General features: G+C 43.3%; 1 protein-coding gene across 1 annotated transcript; it reads right to left on the bottom strand.

Annotated features, from left to right (window-relative positions):
* Positions 1 to 20,270: 20,270 nt before the first annotated feature.
* On the bottom strand, positions 20,271 to 23,780 carry LOC136751753 (signal-regulatory protein beta-2-like). Its single transcript, XM_066707546.1, has 6 exons — positions 23,626 to 23,780; positions 22,884 to 23,234; positions 22,260 to 22,610; positions 21,423 to 21,554; positions 21,155 to 21,216; positions 20,271 to 21,014 (listed from the first exon to the last, which is right to left on the bottom strand). The coding sequence occupies exons 1-6, from the start codon at positions 23,699 to 23,701 to the stop codon at positions 20,886 to 20,888; spliced, it is 1,101 nt and encodes a 366-aa protein (XP_066563643.1). The 5' UTR covers positions 23,702 to 23,780; the 3' UTR covers positions 20,271 to 20,885.
* Positions 23,781 to 24,361: the final 581 nt, after the last annotated feature.

The raw sequence follows: 24,361 nt of genomic DNA on the forward strand, positions 1-24,361 counted from the left end.
TGAACGAATACAAGATACAAAATATATTTTAAGTGGCGGAAAGAGCTGACAAAGCCAGAAAAGATGAGACATGTTTAGGTAAGTTTATATAGGAATTCTGTTTATAAACAGAAATTGGGCAAATAATTGAGAAAACTGCTACGTCAGGATGTAAAGATTCTGATTACTTTATATAACACAATCTCAACTGTATATTAACCCTTACATTACTGATCCAGGCTGCAATGTGTTACTGTAAACCATATTGTCACTCTCTCAGGCTCAGGGTCCATCAGCAGGAGAGTGGAGCAGCAGCCGGCGTCTGTCCCCGTCCAGCCAGGAGACGGTGTGACTCTGCAGTGTACAATACACACTGAGACCTGTGCAGGAGAGCACAGTGTTCATTGGTTCAGGCATGGCTCAGGAGAAGCCCTTCCAGGACTCATTTACACCCATGGGAACAGGAGTGATCCGTGTGAGAGCAGCTCTGAGCCTGGGCTTCCTGCACAGGGCTGTGTCTATGAGCTCCCCAAGAGGAACCTCCGCTCCTCTGACGCTGGGACTTACTACTGTGCTGTGGCCACATGTGGGCAGATCCTGTTTGGCAACGGGACACGGCTGGACATTGCAGGTAAAAAAATATACTCTTATGTTAATAATACCTGTGCATATCTTGATCAGAGGGGAGATGGAAAACTCTATATTAGTACTAGACGTGAAAATAAATGAACAAATAATAATAAACATAATCTTAATTAGACCTTTCTAACATTCCCTACCTTTGCTGTGACTAATAAACGTGAATAAAACCTGCATCATGTCTGCACTGTGTCAGTCGCTTTGATTAATCTGGGTATAGAAATGAAATCAGAGCCCAAACGTTGAACTGCTTCTTTCCAAGACCTGCTTAGCCATCAGACTGTGAACACTGTGCTCATTGCAGGAGGATATCACTCAAACATTGAAACAGGTGATCTGCAACTTGTGTTTCTGTCATTTTCTTAACTATCACAATCTTCTTCTTGGTCAACAACATTTCATGAGGTAAAATTGTTTAGTCAAAATTTGTCAAATGTGTAGATATGAATATAAATATTGTGTTCATTTGAAATGTGCTCCTCATGTCAATGGCAGGCAACAACAGTCTGCCTGACATGCATGTGTGACAGTTTAATTTCCTGTTCCTTTCATTCGCCGGAGAAGAGGGCCTTAGATAAACCACACTCGCAGTCTGGAGAAATAGTTATGCTGGGAAATAATAATAGATACAGGGTTCAGGGAAATGTTCCTCACTCAGCAAAACCACAACTGCGAGACTAAACTGCTGCCAACTTACACTGTGATCGTATAGTGATATTGTGATATATTCAACAGCTCCTTAGAAACAGTCATCCCTCATAAAACAGGGCACAACCTGTATTAACACTAAATAAATACTCCCAAGAGAGCAATTCAGATTGAAATAAAATGTTCCTCCACCCAATACACTTCAGCTGAGCAAAGGGAGACAATGCCCGCTGACGGAGCTGCATGACCTCCACACAGAGAAACGCACAATACACACGTAGAAAATACATGTGCATACCTGGGGAAATAATACTATGTACAGGGTTCAGGGAGATGTTCCTCACCCGGCAAACCACTGCACAAAAGTTAATCGTCTGTCACTTAAAACACCAGAGCTTACACGTGAGTTTTTAAATAGGCCTACACCTCGTGGTTGAAAAATAATAAAACTAAATGAACCTGTTTGATGTGGTATTTTGTGCATCCTACACAGTTACGAAGGTGCACACTGAATTAATACATCAATTGGGGCATTATTGACTCAATCAATCAAGTTTGCATATATTATTAATCAAAATAAGGGCCGTCTTACTAGCAGCGAGACTCCATTAAACTGCTGCGGACTCAGCGAAGCAACACAAAATGGATGAAGGAAAGGAATGTAACCCTTTAAATGCCAGGTTGCAATTTGTAACTTTTAACCCGTGATTTCAACATTAATTTAATAGTAACAAGACAAAATTAAGTCCGTTACACATGCTGTTCACAAATTAAATTGTTTCCTTTTGTGCCTACCTGTAAATGATCTGAATCAATACATTTTAGCCGGACACACACATTGAACTGAATGCATTTGTCTCACACTCTCTCTCTCTCTCTCTCTCTCTCTCTCTCTCTCTCTCTCTCTCTCTCACACTGACTAGGAAGAGTGAACCAATGTTTGTGTAAAGCATTAAGTGTAAGACACAGACTTTGGTAATGTGACCTTATAAACGAGTGGAATTAGTGATTCAGGTCTTTGTATAAACAGAACCAGGCAATAAACACTGGACAAGGCACACATAAGCACTACTACACACTGTGTAGCTTACTGGTGACGTGTGTGTTAAGTATGTAACTGATGCTTCATTGAGTTCATGCTGACAATAACGGGGCTGCTGTCCTCTGGAGCTGTAGAGCCCTGTGCCCTCAGATCAGTGTGCTGCTATGGCTCTCCATCCTGAGGAGCGCAGGGTGCAGCTCTGAGTGATGATCATTTCCACAGCAGTGACTGCATCGCTGTCTCATCAGGTGACCAGGTGGAGACACTGGAGCCACTGGAGCCCTGTGCCGCCCAGCTGAGTGTGCTGGCGTGGCTCTCCGTGGCGAGGACGGCAGCGCTGCTGCTCTGTGTGGCCCTGCTGGCTGTGATCTACTGCAGAGGACCTGAGCGCTGAGGGCTGATCTGATCTGGGACCCGGAGGAAATACAGGGGCCCCGAACACCAGGGGCCGAGCAGAGCCACTGGACCTGCACCTGCACACGCCTCCCTCTTCTGTTACATTGACATATACTGTTCAGACACTTGTCTTTTAAATGTGTATATATTGGGGATGCACCGATACCGATACCAGTATCGGGTATCGGGCCGATACTGTGCTCATGTACTGGTACTCGTACTGATAGAAATTTTCTCATACCACTCACCGTACCACCTCATGGCACATCATCAGCAATATGCTTATTCAGTTGCAAATTACACACATCTGTTTCTTTTGAATTAGATTGAATATTCCTCAATGTCTAAATGATCTCGTTGCAAAGCCAGGTCTCTGGATCAATGCCTTGATCAGTCAGCTGTTTGATCAAGATGCTAACTTTTGTATTAGTGTAGGCACTGTAGATTTGAAAAGCGCGTTTTCTGCATTGAGCCATTTAAAAGCGCTTTCATGTAATGCTATTTTTATGACTGGTTATTTAAGTTTATATTGTGGTTATACTGTACAAGTCTGCTAAGATATATGCATACCAATTTATACACCAGTTTACACAGTTTATTTCTAAAAGTTATTTTTTATTATTTTTATTTTTCTTGTTTGTGTACAGTAGCCTCTATGCACACATTTTGATGAAGTGAAGAATCGCAGGTGAGAGCTCGTCTCTGTCCTCTGATGGGACAGATGTGTGTCGGTGCAGGACAGACAGGCTGGCCGGTGTGGCGTTTAGACGGCTGTGGCTTCAGCCTCGATACAGGACTGAGGAGCCTCTCGCTTCAGCCAGCTGCCCGGGCACACGGAGTAAACACACTGGCTTACTAATGCAGCACACAGCCCTGCATTGTTTTCTGCATTGATGTGCGCAGCTGTAATAGACAGGCAGATCCATTTCATAGCACTTCACGTTGTATTAATTAAAAAGTAAAATATGTATTTCATATTTCGAGTTAATAAAATCTGTATAAATGTTTTTTTGTTTTAAATATAAATCGTCAATAATTGTGCTATAGCCCTATTTTAAACACCCCCTTCTCCCTGTCTCTCTCTCTCTACTAGTTATTATTATTATTATTATTATTATTATTATTATTATTATTATTATTATGATTATTATTATTATTACTCCCTCCTCCCTGTCTCTCTCGTGACTAATTATTATTATTATTATTATTATTATTATTATTATTATTATTATTTAATAATAAATAGTTGCAAAATAACATTAATAAGATGTAAAAATAAATGCAACATGTACAACAACAAAAAAACTTTAACTGAGTGACCACAAACCACAAATATTCCCCTGCTGTCCTGCACATGATGTATTCATGCTGGTTCATATGGAAGCTCACAGCTGATCACTGAGATGATTCATCAAAAGACCCTGACTCTCACCTTCCCAATAAAGTCTCAGTCCTTAGAGCTGCACTAATGCATGATGACTATTTCAGTCGTTGTTACAGCAGGCTTTGTGGTGCAGTACTGCTGTTCATTGAGTTATTTAATTGAAATGTGGAGACAGTGCCAGTGTGGAGGCTGTGTTTGTTCATTTTTGGATGTCAGAAAGAGCCTCCTGATATACATTGTATTTAATACTCAGATATTATTTATATTTTATTTTGTATCAACCAGAGTGCATCTGACAAATACAAACTTTCTTCAAATGCATTGCACTTTGATGGTAATTGTCATTTTTATGGGAGAAATACTGCTTTATTAAGTCCTTGGTATCGGTACTCGGTATCGGCAAGTACCCAAATGTAAGCACTCGTACTTGTACTCGGTCTGGAAAAAAGTGGTATCGGTGCATCCCTAGTATATATATATATATATATATATACCATATTTCCATAATGAGTAAAGCTGGAGGTATTTTTATTTGAGGTCGAAATGGTTTCCTTTATTGCAGGCTTTGTTTTATTCTTTTTACACTTAATAAAATGAACCATTGAAAACAAACTCCTGACACAGTGTGACTGGCACTGCGCTGCCTGTGTGAATGAGGAGATGAGTGCTGGAGTCAGTCCGTCAGTCCTGGGACCCAGGCTGGGTGAGTCACAGTGTTCTGGGCTGAGGAGAAATACTGTTTTATTGGTGTAAGTATTTTACATATCAATAATAAAAACTATCAATACAAATTTTAATACTTGTGATTAAAAAATTTAAAAAATAAATTCTTAAAATCACTTAAATTTTTTTAATTCTTAGTGATTAATATAAACATATAAACTCAAATGAACATGTGCTTAAACAAAACAATAAAACAAACGTGATTAAAGCAAAAAATGCTACCAACAAAAGAGTCAAATACATTGAAAATAACTGAAAATGCACCGGACAAATCAAAAAACAATTAAAATGATAAAAATAAAAAACAAACCAAAACGGTCCGATGCATTTAAAATTAAATCCAAACGGTCAATGTGTTTGACAAAAAAATAGAACAAAACTAACCAAAAAAACTAGTGCTTTAAAAACAACTATATCTTTAAAAACAGTTAAAATTCATTTTTAAAAGTCATTTTTTAAAAGACAATCATTCATAAAATAGTTAAAAGATCTTAGACTCGAGCTCCAGCAGGGGGAGATGGCCATCCCCGGAGGTGGGTCCCATCATGGGATCCTGAGCTCCCCCAGATCTTGTATCTGCCAGTTCTTAAAGGGCTGAGGAGAAAGGGAGGACGAGCCTTCTTCACCTCTGTGCACAACATGTCCAACCACACAGCCTGCACTCTGCCCTGAAGCCCTGCAGACTCTGCTCCTTCCTCACACCCCAGGCTGTGGCGCTGTGTGGCTCACATCTCCTCACTGCAGAGTCCAGGCCGCACAGTGAGAACGCACTCTGCTCTCATGAGCCGCAGGATTGGTCTCATTGTCATTGCACTGGCATTTTATAAAGTCTGCTTCTTCCTTTAATGACATGATACTGAAATGAATAAGAGTGTCATTGTTAGTGCTTTACACTGACGTTAGTCCACTATAGTCAGTGTGTGAGAGAGTGTGTGACACAGACCCAGAGCCGCGTTACTTCCTGTGTCTGTACTGAGAGAGTGAAGGACTTGAGCTGCATGATGTGTGAGCAGCTCCAGTGTAACATTTTCCTTTAACACATTTAAACCTCTTTCTCTTCAAAGACACTCATGTGATGTTTTTAACTGACAGCTGTAGCAACACAGGCCCTCATTTCCTTCATGACGTGTTATTAGTGCTGCGTTATTTATTTGTACTGTATTGTTGATGAACATGGACGACAAACCTCAGCAGCAGACTCAGTGCTTCAGGATGACTGTCTTCAGGTCACACAGCGTCACTCTTTATTGTGTTTATAGGTGCAGGACAGTGAATACGAACATATTTGTATTAATAGTTAATATTTATTATAAACAGCACACGCAGTGGGGCAGTACTAAGAAGGTGAACAGTTGTAAATGTCCACACATGTAGGAACACACTGTGGCCACTTGTTACAAGTTCATTATCATTAAGATATAAAATAGTTAATTGACTGTGTCTGATGCAGGAGCTGGTCTGGCCGGCCTGTCTCACAGTCACTGCAGGGTTTAACCCCCAGGGCGCTCAGTCCCATTGCTGAGCTCTGACATCAGCATACAGCACATGTGTGTCCGTCTCTCGCCTCCTTCTCCCAGGATGCACTGCTCTGTTGGCAGTGAACTTCAGGGCAGCGTAATTCATCAGCTCTGTGTCCTGATTCTGTGGACAAAATATGTGAGATTGAAGCAAATTTCTAAAGAATTTCAATACACACCAGGTATCTGTAAAATGAAATGTATAAAGTACTGTGGATTGAAATTAAAAGGGCCAAATTTACTCAGTAACCGACAGACTACAGCAAGTGTTAAATCAGCAAAATAACGGCACTGGAAAGCAGTAAACTATGTTGCCGATTCAACACTTGCCGTTATTTATGCCACTTAAAACATTTCTTCCCAGTCGAGTCTCATGCTGAAAAGAGAGGCGAGTGATGGGTAATTTGCTGCAGGTGTAATGGACGTTGATCATGAAAGTGTCATTAGAAGAGAGGAGCTGTGAGCACGGTGCATGGATTGAGGCTCCACTCAGAGATGAGGCGTGTGAGGCGGGTATCACATAACATGAAGGATATATAGGCAGTGGATTCACTTTTAAAGCCAAAGATGACAGATACAAAAAGTGTTCCCTCTCTCTCTTTATCCCCCCCTTCACAAAGACTCAACCAGTCTCTCTTAGTACGGTTGTCCTTGATTGATTGGTATTTCTGTCTGATACTGGTACAGTTAACACTAGATACAGTGAGGGAAAAAAGTATTTGATCCCCTGCTGATTTTGTACGTTTGCCCACTGACAAAGAAATGATCAGTCTATCATTTTAATGGTAGGTGTATTTTAACAGTGAGAGACAGAATAACAACAAAACAATCCAGAAAAACGCATTTCAAAAAAGTTATAAATTGATTTGCATGTTAATGAGTGAAATAAGTATTTGATCCCCTATCAATCAGCAAGATTTCTGGCTCCCAGGTGTCTTTCATACAGGTAACGAGCTGAGATTAGGAGCACTCTCTTAAAGGGAGTGCTCCTAATCTCAGCTCGTTACCTGTATAAAAGACACCTGTCCACGGAAGCAATCAATCAATCAGATTCCAAACTCTCCACCATGGCCAAGACCAAAGAGCTGTCCAAGGATGTCAGGGACAAGATTGTAGACCTACACAAGGCTGGAATGGGCTACAAGACCATTGCCAAGCAGCTTGGTGAGAAGGTGACAACAGTTGGTGCGATTATTCGCAAATGGAAGAAACACAAGATAACTGTCAGTCTCCCTCGGTCTGGGGCTCCATGCAAGATCTCACCTCGTGGAGTGTCAATGATCATGAGAACGGTGAGGAATCAGCCCAGAACTACACGGGAGGATCTTGTTAATGATCTCAAGGCAGCTGGGACCATAGTCACCAAGAAAACAATTGGTAACACACTACGCCATGAAGGACTGAAATCCTGCAGCGCCCACAAGGTCCCCCTGCTCAAGAAAGCACATGTACATGCCTGTCTGAAGTTTGCCAATGAACATCTGAATGATTCAGAGGAGAACTAGCTGAAAGTGTTGTGGTCAGATGAGACCAAAATCGAGCTCTTTGGCATCAACTCAACTTGCCGTGTTTGGAGGAGGAGGAATGCTGCCTATGACCCCAAGAACACCATCCCCACCGTCAAACATGGAGGTGGAAACATTATGCTTTGGGGGTATTTTTCTGCTAAGGGGACAGGACAACTGCACCGCATCAAAGGGACGATGGACGGGGCCATGTACCATCAAATCTTGGGTGAGAACCTCCTTCCCTCAGCCAGGGCATTGAAAATGGGTCGTGGATGGGTATTCCAGCATGACAATGACCCAAAACACACAGCCAAGGCAACAAAGGAGTGGCTCAAGAAGAAGGACATTAAGGTCCTGGAGTGGCCTAGCCAGTCTCCAGACCTTAATCCCATAGAAAATCTGTGGAGGGAGCTGAAGGTTCGAGTTGCCAAACGTCAGCCTCGAAACCTTAATGACTTGGAGAGGATCTGCAAAGAGGAGTGGGACAAAATCCCTCCTGAGATGTGTGCAAACCTGGTGGCCAACTACAAGAAACGTCTGACCTCTGTGATTGCCAACAAGGGTTTTGCCACCAAGTACTAAATCGAAGGGGTCAAATACTTATTTCCCTCATTAACATACAAATCAATTTATAACTTTTTTGAAATGCGTTTTTCTGGATTTTTTTGTTGTTATTCTGTCTCTCACTGTTAAAATACAGCTACCATTAAAATTATAGACTGATCATTTCTTTGTCAGTGGGCAAACGTACAAAATCATCAGGGGATCAAAAACTTTTTTCCTTCACTGTGTATTTTAAAATTAACTAGTATATTTTTATATTAAGAATGTTATTACTATTATTATATACCTAGCTTTATAATTGTTATTTTTTTTAATTTCTGTTAACGAATTCAAAGGTTGTTCTTACACCTGATGGACGAGTGATCACTGGAAATATTATAGCTATGGATGATGCCCCTTGTCATACTGCCTTAGTGCCTTTATTACGTAAATGACAATGCCACTGTTTAAGAAAATATACACTTTTGTAATGCATACAAAATAAAAAAACAGTTTATTTATAAATACTCTTAAGGCATTTGAGACAGAAAACAGGAGACACTTCTTCACACAGAGAGGCGTCACAATCTGAACAAACTCCCCAGCGATGAGGCTGAAGAGACAATTTGGGAACATTCAAAAACAGACTGGATAGGATCCTTGATCACTTAGTTATTAATGGACAGCAAACAAGCACGATGGGGCGAATGGGCTCCTCTCGATTGGACACTTATGGTCTTATGTGCTTATGTTCTTAAGTAATGTTTTTTTGTTTTAATATCCAATTGTAAGTAAACTGTTACCTTAAATCTGTTAATTTCTTAATTGAATGGAACTGCTTTGATTTTGGATTCTTAAACCAACTGTGAGTAAATCTGGCTAAAAGTGTGGATTATGTCATCAATGCATCTGTCCACACTCCACCTTGTGGTCAGTGGAAAGATCAAAGGAAAATGGCATAGAAATGTTTAAATCAGAAAACATACAATGAAAGACAGCCGGAGACAATTGCATATTGAAATGGACCCTGAACAATATGACAATATCAACTGTCAGTTTTCAGCTTGCAGTGACAGAAGCAGCGCAGCATTGACACTGTAGTAGCACAGCTGCGGGGTTTACCTGGTGACTGGTGTGGGTCTTTACTGCATCAGGAGAGGACTGTGGATCTCCTGAGAGGAAGAGGAAGGACAGAGAACAGGTTTCAGGGCTTTTACACATTCATTCATTCATGTTGTATAGTTCTGTCTGTCTGTCTCTGTCCGTCTGCACACCCACTTTTCTGGTATCACGTGAAAAATACGTGGAAAAGCTCTTCCCTCAAACAATTACTGCCCTCAGTAGTATTTTTAAATGATTACATGTTCATGTCACAAAGTGATCTGTGTGGTGTCTGTGTGACAGAATATTAGCAGCAACTTCTCCACTGCGGGTCCCCTGTGGTTTGCAGACAAAGTATGAGCCACAGATTCAAATGCTCATTTCCAGGCACACCATTGTGACACTAAGGGCCTGGTTTTCCATTGTGCACACATTGCCCACACACATTTACTGTGACATCTGCCATTTGCACACAGTGGAGATATCGGCCTAGAGCAGTGTGTCCCAGTGCTGGAGCTCCTGCACCATGAATTCATTCACTGAAACCTGAACTGAATTAATAATAATTTGTTTGATTTTTAAAATGGTTTAAATATAAAAAATTGGATAATACTTTTATATTTAACCAGGCATGTCCTATGGTTTACAATGATGAATAAGCTCTGATTAGGCTAATTATGACTTCAATTAAAGAACTGAGAGAACAGGAACTAGCAGGACACAGGGTGCCCAGGACCAGGACTCATAACCACTGGCCTACATGTTTCTAATGTTAAGATTGTGTGGCAGGAGAGAGCACCCTGCCACTTTAAGAGCCTGTGTGGAGACTGAACAGACTGACTGGCCAGCATGAGAATGCAGCAAATTACTGTCCAGCCAATCAGTCAATTATTTCCTGGGCGACACCACCTCCTTTTTAAGGAGCCTCGGGTGTCCTGGAAGGGAGAGCAGAGTAGGGAGGAGAGGGGCTGTGGAAACACAGGGCAGCTGTAAAGTGTAGAAGCCAGTGAAGGTGCTGCCCAGCCTGGCAACTGGATTGTTAAGTCTGTATTTGCTGATTTCTGTTTCAGCCCTTAATTATTATTATTATATCGTAATTATTATTATTTTGCCCTGTGTCTGTGTCTCTGATGTGAAGACCATTTTCTCACAATGGATATGGAAATCCTACAAAACTACAGGTGGCTGGCCATGTGGTTACTTAGTTTACATACTACACTGTTGTGTAAACTGTACACAAACCTAAAGTTTACAATTTCTAAACCTGATCTACAATATTGTGTAATTTAACTTTTGAAAATGTCATGTTTAAAACTTGACCAAATATTAATTCTATGATCTGGACTCTGGGATAGTTAGCAAACTTGTCAAATTTGCAGATGATACTAAAATAGGTGGCTCAGCAGATACAATCTCGGCAGCACAGGCTATTCAGAGGGACTGAGATAATATTCAGTTGTGGGCCGACACCTGGCAGATGAAATTCAATGGGGACAAGTGCAAGGTATTACATGCAGGTAACAAAAATGTCCACTATAATTACACTATGAGAGGAACAGAACTAGATGAAGTAACGCATGAGAGACCTAGGAGTCTATGTGGACTCCTCACTTTCTCCATCCAAACAATGTGGGGAAGCAATAAAAAAGGCAAACAGGATGTTAGGGTATATTGTCAAAAGTGTAGAATTGAGAACAAGGGCAGTGATGTTCAGACTGTACAATGCACTAGTTAGAGCTCATCTGGATACTGTGGACAGTTCTGGGCTCCACACTTCAAAAAAGAAATCGCTGCTCTAGAGGCAGTTCAGAGGAGAGCAACCAGACTTATTCCAGGTCTGAAGGGAAAGTCCTACTGAGAGACTGAGGAACTGAACCTTTTCACCCTGGAACAGAGGAGACTACGTGGGGACTTGATCCAAGTCTTCAAAATCATGAAGGGCATCGACCACATCAAACCAGAGGAGCTTTTCCAGATCAGCAGGGACACACGCACCCGGGGACACAAATGGAAATTGGGCTTCAAGGCATTTGAGAAAGAAAACAGGAGACACTTCTTCACACAGAGAGGCGTCACAATCTGAACAAACTCCCCAGCGATGTGGCTGAAGAGGCAATTTGGGAACATTCAAAAACAGACTGGATAGGATCCTTGGATCACTTAGTTATTAATGGACACCAAACGAGCACGATGGGGTGAAGGGCCTCCTCTCGACTTAACACTGTCTTATGTTTGAGAAGCTGAAGTTTACACTTGACATTATTCAGTAAACTGAGTGTCAAACATATTTCTTACAGTATGTAAACCTGCTGTACAAATACACGGTGAGTTAAGCAGATCCTTGTAAACACTGAGTAAACTTAATGTAGGTTACTTGAGTTTACAAAGTTTGCAGGCTTTGTAAACCTTGAATTTCACACAGTGATATAAATATAAATCTCAAAATTGTGTATCGTTTGTAGATTAGCTTTCAGTATAATACTAAACGACTGAATGTGCATTTACCTGCAAACTCCAGCCGTGTCCCGTTGCCAAACAGGATCTGCCCACATGTGGCCACAGCACAGTAGTAAGTCCCAGCGTCAGAGGAGCGGAGGTTCCTCTTGGGGAGCTCATAGACACAGCCCTGTGCAGGAAGCCCAGGCTCAGAGCTGCTCTCACACGGATCACTCCTGTTCCCATGGGTGTAAATGAGTCCTGGAAGGGCTTCTCCTGAGCCATGCCTGAACCAATGAACACTGTGCTCTCCTGCACAGGTCTCAGTGTGTATTGTACACTGCAGAGTCACACCGTCTCCTGGCTGGACGGGGACAGACGCCGGCTGCTGCTCCACTCTCCTGCTGATGGACCCTGAGCCTGAGAGAGTGACAATATGGTTTACAGTAACACATTGCAGCCTGGATCAGAAGTGTAAGGGTTTGTTAAACTACAGTTTATCTAAACATTGTGTTGTTGCATGAAGTAATCTGAATCTCTACATGTTGTTGTAGCTGGATATGTATTTATGCTTCATTTGTAATTACTTTATAATTGTCTGTCTTATTTGTGGTAATACTTTATAATAAGGAACTGATTATTAATGTGTTATTCATTATTTATACATTTTAAATAGATTCATAATAAATACTTTATAAAGAGATCTATAGAGAACTTGCGAGTATTGTATAGTGATTTTGTTTTCCAATAAAATGGACCTTCCTGTGTTGAGTGGTATTGCGGAGTTTAAAATGATTGTATTGGGAGAATATCTGGACATTCCTGTAATACCTTTCATTGTGATATTGTGAGCGGACAGCCTTTTAGAGACGATGCCGCCCAAATAGCATCATTGTCATTTCATGGAAAACCAGTATCCATTGTAACTTCACATTTAGCATGAGTGGAAATAAAATGTAAGATAGAAACCCCTGATGAGATAATTTCTTCACTCACCTTTCAGTCGTATTGAAGTTCCAGATCCGAATCTCACTGTTGTGTACCTGATTGCTCCACAGTAGTATCTGGCAACATCTGACGCTTCAATGTTGGAAATGTTGAGATTAAAAGAATCACCTCTTCTATCTATTGCAAAGCGCTTGTTGTTGTAAAACTCAAACTGAAATGAAGCCTCATTATTTTGAAACGATGCTATAGGTATTGAGAGTTTCCCCAATGCTTGCTTGATCCAGACCAAGGCATTGCTTGCGTAACGCTCAGGAACGCTGCAGCTCAGGGTAACTGAACCTCCGAGCTCCACTGTCACCGAGGAAGGGGACTGAGCAAACAGCTGACAGAGAAGCAGACCTGGAAAACACAGGGAGGACGACATACATCTGAACATGATCTCCTGCTTTCGCAAACACAGCATCTTAATGATATCAATAAATAAAGCAACCGAAAGAACATGTTGTAAGAAAAGCTAAAGATATACCAGCAATATATGGAAACTAACTTAATCTTTTATATTTGTGTATATATTTACCAGAACATCTTCAATTTATTTTAATTTACTTTACATTAAGATAATCTGATTTTTATTTTTCCAACAGACACATTAAATGTATACTAATGAAAAGTATTTTCTTGCTATTAAATGCTTTAATGTTTTTGAAATGTGTTGTTTCACTGAGGACTGTCATACAGATTTGTGAACAACACTAAGACTTACCTGCTTTAGAGCAAAATGAAAGGAGAAATAAGATTATGTTCATTGTACTCTGTTAGAGTTTGTCTTCTCTATTTGTTCTTCTCAATGAAGTGTTCTGTCTGAACTGAAGATTACAAATCTATAGATGAAAGGACTGAGCACATTAGACTGTCATTTGATTGGCTACTAAGCGGTTCAGTTACAATGCTATATATAGACATCTCAAAGACTATTCGCCTCTTGCAGATAACACGTATAGACTGAGGGGGGGCTTGTGTTCTTATATGATCATAATATCTATCTTTACGATTAATTCAAAATCACCACAAGTTTGACATATTTCACTCACTAATTCAATTAGACTGCAATGGTGCTAAATGTCTACAGCTTCATACATTCAATTTTGAACTTGCCTGTCTCTCCAGCTTCTGTGTGTCTCGCTTGTTTGCATGAACCCCAGTAAGGAGATGTTTCCTGCTAGGTCTTAGTTTTGGTGAATGTAGAGGCTGTGAGTCTGTCTTCATGGGCTGAGATATTGTATGAGCGCTCTTTGTGTTGTATCTTGTCCACCGATGTCCTTTTTCACAAACTGCTTGTCCGTTCTTGACTCCAGACTGTGACTTCTGTGTTTCACTTATTTCTACAACATATAGGTCTGAGGTTTAGCTTAGAGTCAGGGTCGGTGCTCACCTCTGGGTTAGGGTTTATACATGTGCCCAACCAAGGATGCTGGACTCCAAGTGTTATTTTGGATCAAAACAGTTGCCTAATGGTGTTAATTATAGCATAAGGTGACATTCACATCACACTGATAAAGAATTACATGAGAACAAAAGCCTCCCTTCTCAGCCTACATGTTATCTGCAAGAGGTGCATAGTCTTTGAGATGGCATTATGGCTCGGCTCAATAAATATCAAGGGGATATTATGGACACTTTTTCATAAAGATAGATGAGATTGGTGGCTCAATATGTTACTGAACAGCCTGCTTGATTTGGCAGTGTTGTGCTGTTTATCATTCAGATATTCATGCACTTTGAATGCCTGCCATTAATGCAGTGTTAAACCATGTGATCCAGTCCTGGTCGTCACCAGTTAGTTCACCTCTGTTCACAGGAAGTGCTCAGCCGGCTAATCAAGAGTGAGATGGGGGTGAAGCCCTGCAGCCCTCCTGCTCCAGCACACCAATCAGCAGCCTCTGCTCACAGGGAGAGGCAGGACACAGCGCAGTGCAGCGTTTAATGGGCCTGTGCCATGAATAATGACATCACAGAGCCACACTGCAGCTCACAGCCTCACATGGGGGGCAGCGTTATCAGAGGGAAGTGAGAGATATATATCTATATACATATATATTTGGTAAGATAATAGCTTGGTTATTATACATTGATTAAATACTGTTAGTGTAGCCTAACCTAAAGTGTTTACGCAGTAAAATGTAGCTGACCCAGTCACAATCCCATTCGAGTGAATAAAAAACAATAACAATAATAACAATGTAATATGTGTCTTTGTGATATTCAAGCAGTAACTTTGTTTTTCAGTGCTGTGTGGTTTGCAGATTGAGTTCAGCCAGTGTTAATTCTGTCAGACGGCAGCAGAGGATTTACACTTACTATCTATCTGTTCTACACTCAGTCTGACGGGTGGACATTTCTAAATACATTCATATTGTCACGGTTACCTCGTGAGAGGACCGTTAAGCTGATAGAGAAAGGACCCAAGTGCAGAGCTACTGCAATGAGCAGACAGAAACCAAGGAAAATCCAAAGGCGAGGTCGCAGACAAAAGGTCGAAATCCAAGAGGTCAAGAGAGACAGAGAGAGACAGAGAGAGAGAGAGAGAGAGAGAGAGAGAGAGAACAAGGCTAGGTGAAGCAGGTAGAGCTGACAACACTTTGCCAAGAGTGAGTGAGTGAAAAAAGGAAAGCAGTGAAGGGAACAGGAAACGGCAAGGGAACATTGGCGGCCTCTAGTGGAGGAAGAGGGTCAGGGCTAGGGAACTGTGACACATATATTCATTATATTATTTGAAGTGTTATTCCTTTATTTTAATAAATCTTTTCTAAAACGTTTTTACTTTGATCTTTCAGCAGTACTGAATAACTTCCCATTTATATTTAAACATGTTCCAGATCAGTACTATCAGACTTTTACTATATGCTTTGCTACTAGCTGTCAGCAGCTGGAAACAGTACATTTAATACATCTTAAAAATGCTATTTTTAACAAACACCCCATTAATTTAATATTAACCGTCTTATAAAAACTTAGCAGCTATAATCATGTTCAACTTTGTTGATGTTAAAGTTGCTTTTCCAGCTCTATCACATCATCAATGACATTGCTTTGGGATATAGGATTGTGTATTTTATGAATATGTTACACTGAGAGGCACAGGGCTGTAAGTCGCCCTTTAGTTTATTTGTGAAGAGCAGCTCTCCGCAGGTCCACACTGAACACAGCTGGGACTCGGAGAGCAGGAGCGGGGACGTGTGCTTGCGGAGGCTGTACGCACACTGTCCAGTCTGAGAGCTGGGGAGAGCCGCAGCGGTCCTGCATCGGTCTGTGTACACAAGTCCTCTCAGGGGCTGTCCTGGGCCATTGCTCACCCAGTACCCACTGGAGCGCTCCGTATGGGCGATGCTGAACACCGTGCAAGGAGGGCTGGGATGACCAGTGGGCTGGGGAGGCTCAGAAACCTGTGACTCGTTCATCACTCCTGCAAAATCTGAACAGAGTTCAACTCTAGTAAGATACTGGTATCTCTCAGAACATAAATTGTGAACATGCATTAATTTCTCTTTATAATAGGTATTATAAATCATATTCTTAATGTTATACATTATTTGATATGTCTATGAAACACACATTATGAAGCCAGATTGGACAACCAAATTATTTCAATCAGCTTGTGTGGAACTCTACCTTTAATGCTCAAGAAAATGCTGTTCTTGAACTGAATGGTGTCAGAGGCAGTCAGTTCTGCACACAGATAATTCCCCATATCCGATGGTCCAGCACTGGGAATTTGCAGAGTAGAATTGCATCCTTGTCTGTTTCTTGTCTCCTGATTCACAGAGGCGGTGGCACCATAAAGATTGCACAGGATCTCCGGAGCCTTGCCTACCTCCTGTCTGAGCCACACAAAGGTCCGAGAGCTCCCCCCGGCCGCGCTGCACTGCAGAGAGACTGAGTCCCCGAGCGAGGCCGTCACAGAGAGTGCAGGCTGCAGGAGCCAGGACACCATCAAACCTGCAACACAGCAGCGCAGGACCCGGTCACAGCGCCGCAGCACCCAGAGACACGCCTGCACACAAGCTTCACTGCTGCAGTTTACTACATGTCTAGAGGACACCACTCCCACATTGTGACGACTGCAAGAAAATAAATAGACACGCTGTTCTCAGGGTTTCCCTGTTGAGAAAAACCAGACGGTAACTCATTGAGTGCGAACTTACATGATGCTGAAAACAGCAGAAGAGTGCGGTGGTTCATTGCTGTGGCAGAGCTTGTGTCTGAAGACAGCCTTCTTCCCTAGAGACCTCAGAGTCAATGAGCGCAGCTGTTTGGTATGGGGGCTGTGTGAAGTGAACTAGAGTGACTGACCCAGGGGGTGTGGTGAAGTTTAAAGGAAGGACACATTTTCTAAGAGAAGACATTTTCCACTGCGAGAGCTCTGTGTCATTCTGTAAACTCTGTAAACATTTTCGAATGAGTAAGTGTATGTTTAGCTATGCATGTCTGGTTTATAGGACAGAATCTGTTTTGTTAAATTAATTAATTATTATGATTAAGGTTTGATCTTAGCTTCCTTAAATGAAGTGTCTTTATCACCAGTGCTGTGTAGTGTCTCAGCATCAGGAGTGAAGGTCTCCAGACTACGGGCCGCACTCCACACTGTGCTGCAGTGGACACGGGCCACGTGTTACTGGGACGTTTCGTCCTGCAGAAGCCGATCCTCAGTCAGGCATGTCCCTGTTTCGACTCTGCAACAGTATTATTATTATTTTTTGTATTTTTTTTTTTGGCAGACGCCCTTATCCAGGGGAACTTACAACATAAGTGCAAGCCAAAGTGCAAAAATACAGTTAAGTAAAGGCATCAACATTACAAATTCAATTTAAATAAAACATAGCAATTCAAAATATAATACAAGTACAGTAAGTGACTTCCTAGAGAGGACCAGGGACTGGATGAGCAGCTGAGTCGAGTAGTCGGTGAGGAAGGGACGGATCCGGCGTATGTTGCTCAGGAAGAATCTACAGGTGCGTGTCAGTGTGGTGATGTGCTGGGTGTAGGAGAGCGCAGGATCGAGGGTCACTTTTAGCAAAAGAAGAAGGAGAGAGTGTGGTGCATTCCAAGGGGATTGAGATGGAGAGATCAGCAGAAGGTGAGGAAGAGTGGAAAAGAAAAGGAAGCTTGGTTGGTGGGAGGTTTGGGTGTGATGGGAGAGGAGGGGGGACTGTTGAAGAGCCTGCGGATGTCTGCAATCTTGGAGGAGAAGAAGGAGGCGAAATCATCAGCAGTGAGAAATGAGGGAGGAGGAGGGGAAGTGGGGGCAAGGAGGGAGGAGAAAGTGGAGAAGAGTTTGCAGGGGTTGTTGACAGTGGATTCAAAGAGTGATTGGAAATAAGACTTCTTGGCTGAGGTGAGAGAGGACGAGAATGTGGACAGTAGAGAGCGGTAGAGTTCGAGGGCAGCTGGGAGTTTGGTCCTTTTCCACTTCTGTTCGGCGGCACGCAGACTAGTTCGGGTTGCACGGAGAACAGCAGAGAGCCAAGGCTGAGGAGGGGAAGGACGGGCAGGACGAGACGTGAGAGGACAGAGAGAGTCAAGGGAGGAGGTGAGGGAGGAGAACAAAGAGGAGGTAGCACAGTTGACAGATAGATGGGAAAAACAGTCAATGGAAGGTAAGAGAGTGAGGGCAGTGGAGGCAAGGGTGGAGGGGGAGACAGAGCGGAGATTACGGCGGAAGGTGACAGAGTGAGTGGGTGGAGTCGGGAGGGAGGGGAGGGAAGGGAAGAAGGAAATGAAGTGGTGGTCCGAGATGTCCATGGGTGTCACGCAGAGTGTTGAAGGGGAGCAGCCTCTAGAGAAGATGAGGTCTAGCTGGCAGCCGGCCCTGTGAGTGGGGGGAGATGGGGAGAGAGAGAAGGAGTGAAGGAGAGGAAGAAATCCGGCACAGTGGGAAGGGTTGGAGAGGTGGATGTTGAAGTCTCCCAGGAGGATGGTAGGTGAGGACAGTGAGGGGAGGGAGGAGAGAAGAAAGTCGAGTTCATCCAGGAAGGAGGCGAGTGGACCAGGGGGACGGTAGAGAACTAGAAGGAAGAGGTGAGAGGGAGAGGTGATTTCCACTGCATGGAATTCAAAGCTGTAGGTTGAGATAGAGGAGAGAGAGAGGGGGACAGAGAAGAGGAGAGAAGAGGAGAGCAGGAGCCCTGTTCCTCCTCCCCGCCCGGTAAGATGAGGGGAGTGGGACAGGACAAAGTGAGAGGATAAGGCAGCAGGGGTGGTAGAGTTGTCTGGGGAGATCCATGTCTCGGTGAGAGCGAGGAAATCCAGAGACTGGTGGAAGGCGAAGGCGGAGATTAAGTCGGCCTTGTTGGAAGCTGAGTGGCAGTTCCACAGGCCCCCAGAGAGTGGAGTAGTAGGGAGGGAGGAGGAGGGGAGAGGCAGAGAGATGAGGTTGGAGGGATTAGGGAAGCAATGGTGTGCAGCTGCACACCGAGAAGACTGAGCAGGACAGGAATCGGAGAGATCATCATGGTTGCCTGTTGTTGCTGTGCGGCGTCTCCTTGCAGTCTTTTCCTCGCTAGTGTCCCCGCCCTTTGGAGACGGGGCCCTTCGGAAGGGGGACACTGGAGGATGCTGGTACTCACTGCTGCCGCAGGGGTCCAGGGGGCTGTTAAATACGACACCTGTAACTAATTAAGACTGCGCACCTGCGTTGTGTTGAATGACACAAGGCTGGTCAGGATGGCCCTCCCTCCCACGCAGGACTGCTAATAGCACAATTACTGGTTGCTTAATATCTGAATACAGACAAAGACAGTGCCAGACACATGCAGTTACACTGAACAATAGCTCGTAGTAATGCTAAATAAATGCTAAATAATCACAGCCTGCAATGTAACGCTTCTGTTTTACAGAAAGTGTGTGTCGAGTGTGCTAAGTTGTTAAATTACCTAACAAACAGTTGATGCTCTTACTAGAAAACAGGTGCAAGATATATAATTCGTAGCTAAACAAGTAACCACATAAACAATCAATGTAACTCTTAACTAAACTAGGAAACAGGAGAGAAAAATACTTAACTGTGGCGACTTAAGCAACTCCTCAGCTGGCTTGTCCGAGTGTCCAGTGGAGTGCACAGATGTCCATTGGCAAGGGATTATAAGATCCCTCTGTTTCCTGCCAATGATCTGTGCCTCTTACAATAAAGTCATGCTATTTTGAATCAGCAGCAGAGTGCCAGCCAACCGTCTCACTGAGCTCCGTATGCCCGTGTTCTGCACTACCTGAGCAGTGCCCTGTTTTCATGACATATATCTGCTGGAAAAGCACTATTCTTGTGATTGGATTTTTACAGACAGCAGCAAAATAAGGGGGCCAGGAAAAACACACTTTTTAAAATATATTTTTTATTCAAATCTAGAGAATGACAAAGTCAAATGTCTAAAATGTGCCGCGACAGATAAAGACAAGTCTGTTCCTGTGGTCATTTGTTCAGATCCCCCTGGTGGATAAAGTGGGTCCACTCAAGTTTGTGGAAACAGAAAGATCTCAATGGATAGAGGGACTTTATTATTACTTTTAGTATTAAGGTAAGGTTTCAGGTTAGGATTAAGATTTGCTGGATGTAATGGTCATGGAACCTCAGACTCGACCTCACAGAGCCTTCACAGGGCTCTGAGCTCGGCCCAACACTCTCAGCAAGGCGGTAAAAGAGCCAGGCTGCCCAGAGCTCATCTGTAGGGCGTGGCAGTGGTGCACCAATCACACTGCTTTATAAAATAAATATATTAGAGATGGACCATCATTGAGCCCAATTAGAATAACAGTTCATAACAGGTCAAGCACCACAGGGGTCAAATGAAGACAGATTCTCAGAAGGCTGATATTTATACCAGGATTTCAGGCCATCTAGGGGTACGATAATCCCATTAGTAGAGGAGAGGGGCTTGTTTTAAATTAGTCTTAGGTTCTGCATGTCTGAAGGAGTTCCTTTCTTGACACACAGAGACATCGAAAGTGTCTGCAGCGCTGAGGGACGGCTGTCATTTTCTGTGGTGATATCTGATGTCAGTGTAGACCACCCCATCCACCTGCTCTCGCTCTCTCCTCCTCTGCTTGTGCTTCCTTCCTCTCTGACCGAGCTCCACGGTCGTATAGGTCACCTCAGCGTCCTGCAGCAGAGAAAACAAAGACCAGCTCAGACTCTTCATCCTGTGTTTCAACAGCTGTGCAAGTGTGTGACACACGGTGGCCAAATAGTGCACACAAACACACGGGCTTTGATGTGGTCAGTGACATTGTACAGTGTTACCTGACTGCTTGTGGTCTCAGCGGATGTGGGGAGGGAGAAATCTTCTGCTGACTGACAAAGATCTAGAGAGAGAGAGAGAGAGAGAAAGAGAGAGAGAGAGAGAGGCAGGCAGTAAGGCTAAGTCTGTGTAATAGTTTTTCTACCCTGCCCTCTTCAGGTAAATTTTAAACTAGCAAACAGGAAGCCATTAGAAAGTTGTAACAGATCATCACACAGGTTCCCATGTTCGTCTGCTCAACAGCTACGATGGCTGAGACAACGAGCTCACCTGCACGCCGGGCAGCCCTGTGCCGAGACCACACCCTGAAGGCCAGGACAGCAAGGAGCGCGAGAGACACCAAGCCCAGCTCGGCCAGCGCCCACACAACCACAACACCAGCACCGGCCAACCAGGATCCTGCTGCTCCAGCGCAAAGTTTCAATCAGACTCGTGTTTAGGAAAACAAATCATTATATGACCTGCTTTATTTCTATTGTTTTCTCATTGATTCTTTATGCTTAGTTACAGTAATTACACTTAGTTAGTCTAATAAGAAACTGTCCATCTGTGTCTTCTCTTATACCATGGTAAATCTGCATGGTAACTAGGCAGTTTTCCTCTGGCTGTACAGTACCATGCATCTACTTTGCCAGGGTTTTCTGTAGTGAGTATCATGGTTTACTATCCTGTACTTCTCTACCTTTACCATGATTTCACTTTGCTTCCCTTTATTTTACTACGGCTGCAGCAGACAGCATTAATAAGGGTTTGTCAGAAAATGAAGCTGATAAAACTGTTCTCCTTCATTTAGAACATCTGAGATTCGTCAGATGAAAGTTGATATCATGAATTTATATAGTATATGTGCATATACGTATTTACATTATAAGATATCATAAAATATAATTCACAAAAACTGTAACTGCTATATTGTTATACAAGTTGCAACTGTGGATTGAATAAGGATTTCTCAGCTCAGCTCAGACTCGGATGTGTGTGGCTGTGCAAGAAATCAAAGAAGAAAAGTGATACTTTTTTTGAAAAACCTCAAACATTTGGAATTTAAATGTTTCATAAAGTAGCTTAAAAAATTGCAGTGGAGCAAGAATATTTAAAGTAGCCAACCTGCAAACTCCAGCCATGTCCCGTTGCCAAACAGGATCTGCCCACATGTGGCCACAGCACAGTAGTAAGTCCCAGCGTCAGAGGAGCGGAGGTTCCTCTTGGGGAGCTCATAGACACAGCCCTGTGCAGGAAGCCCAGGCCCAGAGCTGCTCTCACACGGATCACTCCTGTTCCCATGGGTGTAAATGAGTCCTGGAAGGGCTTCTTCTGAGCCATGCCTGAACCAATGAACACTGTGCTCTCCTGCACAGGTCTCAGTGTGTATTGTACACTGCAGAGTCACACTGTCTCCTGGCTGGACGGGGACAGACACCGGCTGCTGCTCCACTCTCCTGCTGACGGACCCTGAGACTGAATCAGTAAAGTATGGGTTGGTAATTTTTACACATTTCTACAATCAGTAACACTCTATTTAGCTGGATTTTAGACTTTTCATCTTTATGAATTTAGTTTTGCCTCAGATTCATGGTTGAAAACCTGGATGATGGTTATTATCGTGAGATTGAAATCTTAATTATACAGAATAAATGGACCTGCACTGCAACCTGCCCAAACATGTACAGAGTTAGAAACACGTATTCTCTACTCAACAGAGGCCGTTGCAGCATTGCTCAATGGTCTTACCTTTCAGTAACAGCAGAGTCCCATTCCCACAAGCCACCCGTCGGTACATGAAGGCTGCACAGTAATACACGGCCACGTCTGAAGAGCGAATGTGCGAAATCTGGAGGTCGAAGCTTTTGCTCGTGTTCTGCACTGTGAAGCGACCGTCTTTAAACTCATCCTGGAGCTCCATCTCCTGTGAGTACTTAGACAGCGTCGCTATGTATCTGGGCATCTGGCCGACGTCCTGCTTCAGCCAAGCCAGTGTCATTGGATGGGTCTTGAAGACGGAGCAGTGCAGAGTGACCGAGTCTCTGAGCTGCGCAGTCACTGAGAGCTGGGGCTGAGAGACCACATCTGTGAGAAGCACACCTGGGAGACACAGGACACCCACAGCACTGCACCATAATCTGCAGCTCTTTATGGGAGGCTGTGCATGAACCCACACAACAGAAATACAACTCTGGGGACGCCAGAGGGGTGGACCCACGTGCGGGGCACAGGGGAGAGTCAGAAGGGGCAAGAAGTCCAAGCCAGTAAACAGATACAATCAGGCTGAGACAGAGTTTGTAGTCAGGAAACAGGCTGGGGGGTCAAGCGATTAGACAAACAGGTCTGGAGAATCCAAGAATCAGTAGTCAGTAAGGAAAACACAGGACTGGTACACAAAGAGGCAAACACTGGGAGTGAATGCTCAGAAATTTAACACCAGGCAAAACAAAACTTCACAGCATATGAGTGCAACAAAGTGATATATACATACATATTAGGGTCAGAGGAAGGCAGTTGTCAGTGGCTGTAAGTGCTGGACCAACGAGAGACTGGGGTTGCTGGAACATGGTGGTGAATAATGGAATGTTTGGGATGCTGTTCAGAATTCGGGAGATAGTGGGGGGGAATATATGACAGATAGATAGAGAGATACATTGATTGAATCAGGTAATATTCTGCATGCTAAAAGAGCAGTGAATAGTTTTGGCTCACCTGTGTTGCTCTGTAACTCATTCCCCAGCAGCAGCAGCTCTCTACAGACCTGCACCATGGGGGCCAGAGCTGCATTGCTGTCCCCGGGGGCTCTGTATGCACACTGCCTGTCGGAGCGCTCTGTCTGGGCATTGGAAAGCCTCCCTGTGGGACTGTGTCGGTCCGTGTACACGATTCCTAACAGGGCGTCTCCAGAGCCATCCCCCACCCAGAACACGCTGGAGGACTCTGCTTGTGTGAAGCCATACAGTCTAACCGGCAGGTTGGGATGGACCCTGGACTGCCAGGACTCAGAAACAAGTGCTAGCCCTATTGTGCCAATGTCATCTCCTTTAAACAATCATAACAATATATATTTTTAGATTGTGTTCATTATCAGCAGCAATTTTAGAAAAAAGTCTAGTTTCAGAAGATTTTGTAAAATTTGCGAGACACATTTTTGCAGTTGGCTTATTTTTTATTATGTTTAATGGATTATTAATATGTACTTTATAAAGCATTGATGCATTATAAAC

This window comes from Amia ocellicauda, chromosome 6 (genome assembly GCF_036373705.1).
Source record: "Amia ocellicauda isolate fAmiCal2 chromosome 6, fAmiCal2.hap1, whole genome shotgun sequence".
In the NCBI taxonomy this organism is placed as follows: Eukaryota; Metazoa; Chordata; class Actinopteri; order Amiiformes; family Amiidae; genus Amia; species Amia ocellicauda.

Bases quoted from the DNA above. Each gene is read 5' to 3' on its own strand.
- LOC136751753 (XM_066707546.1), bottom strand. From the start codon at position 23,701: ATGTTCCAGCAACCCCAGTCTCTCGTTGGTCCAGCACTTACAGCCACT. The intron at 22,611-22,883 runs GTAAGACCATTG...TTACTGATTCAG, and splicing joins GACTCTGCTGTTACTGAAAG to TCTCAGGGTCCGTCAGCAGG. The intron at 21,015-21,154 runs GTAACACTGTAC...TCTCTGCTGCAG, and splicing joins CTGAGACCACAAGCAGTCAG to GACGCTGAGGTGACCTATAC.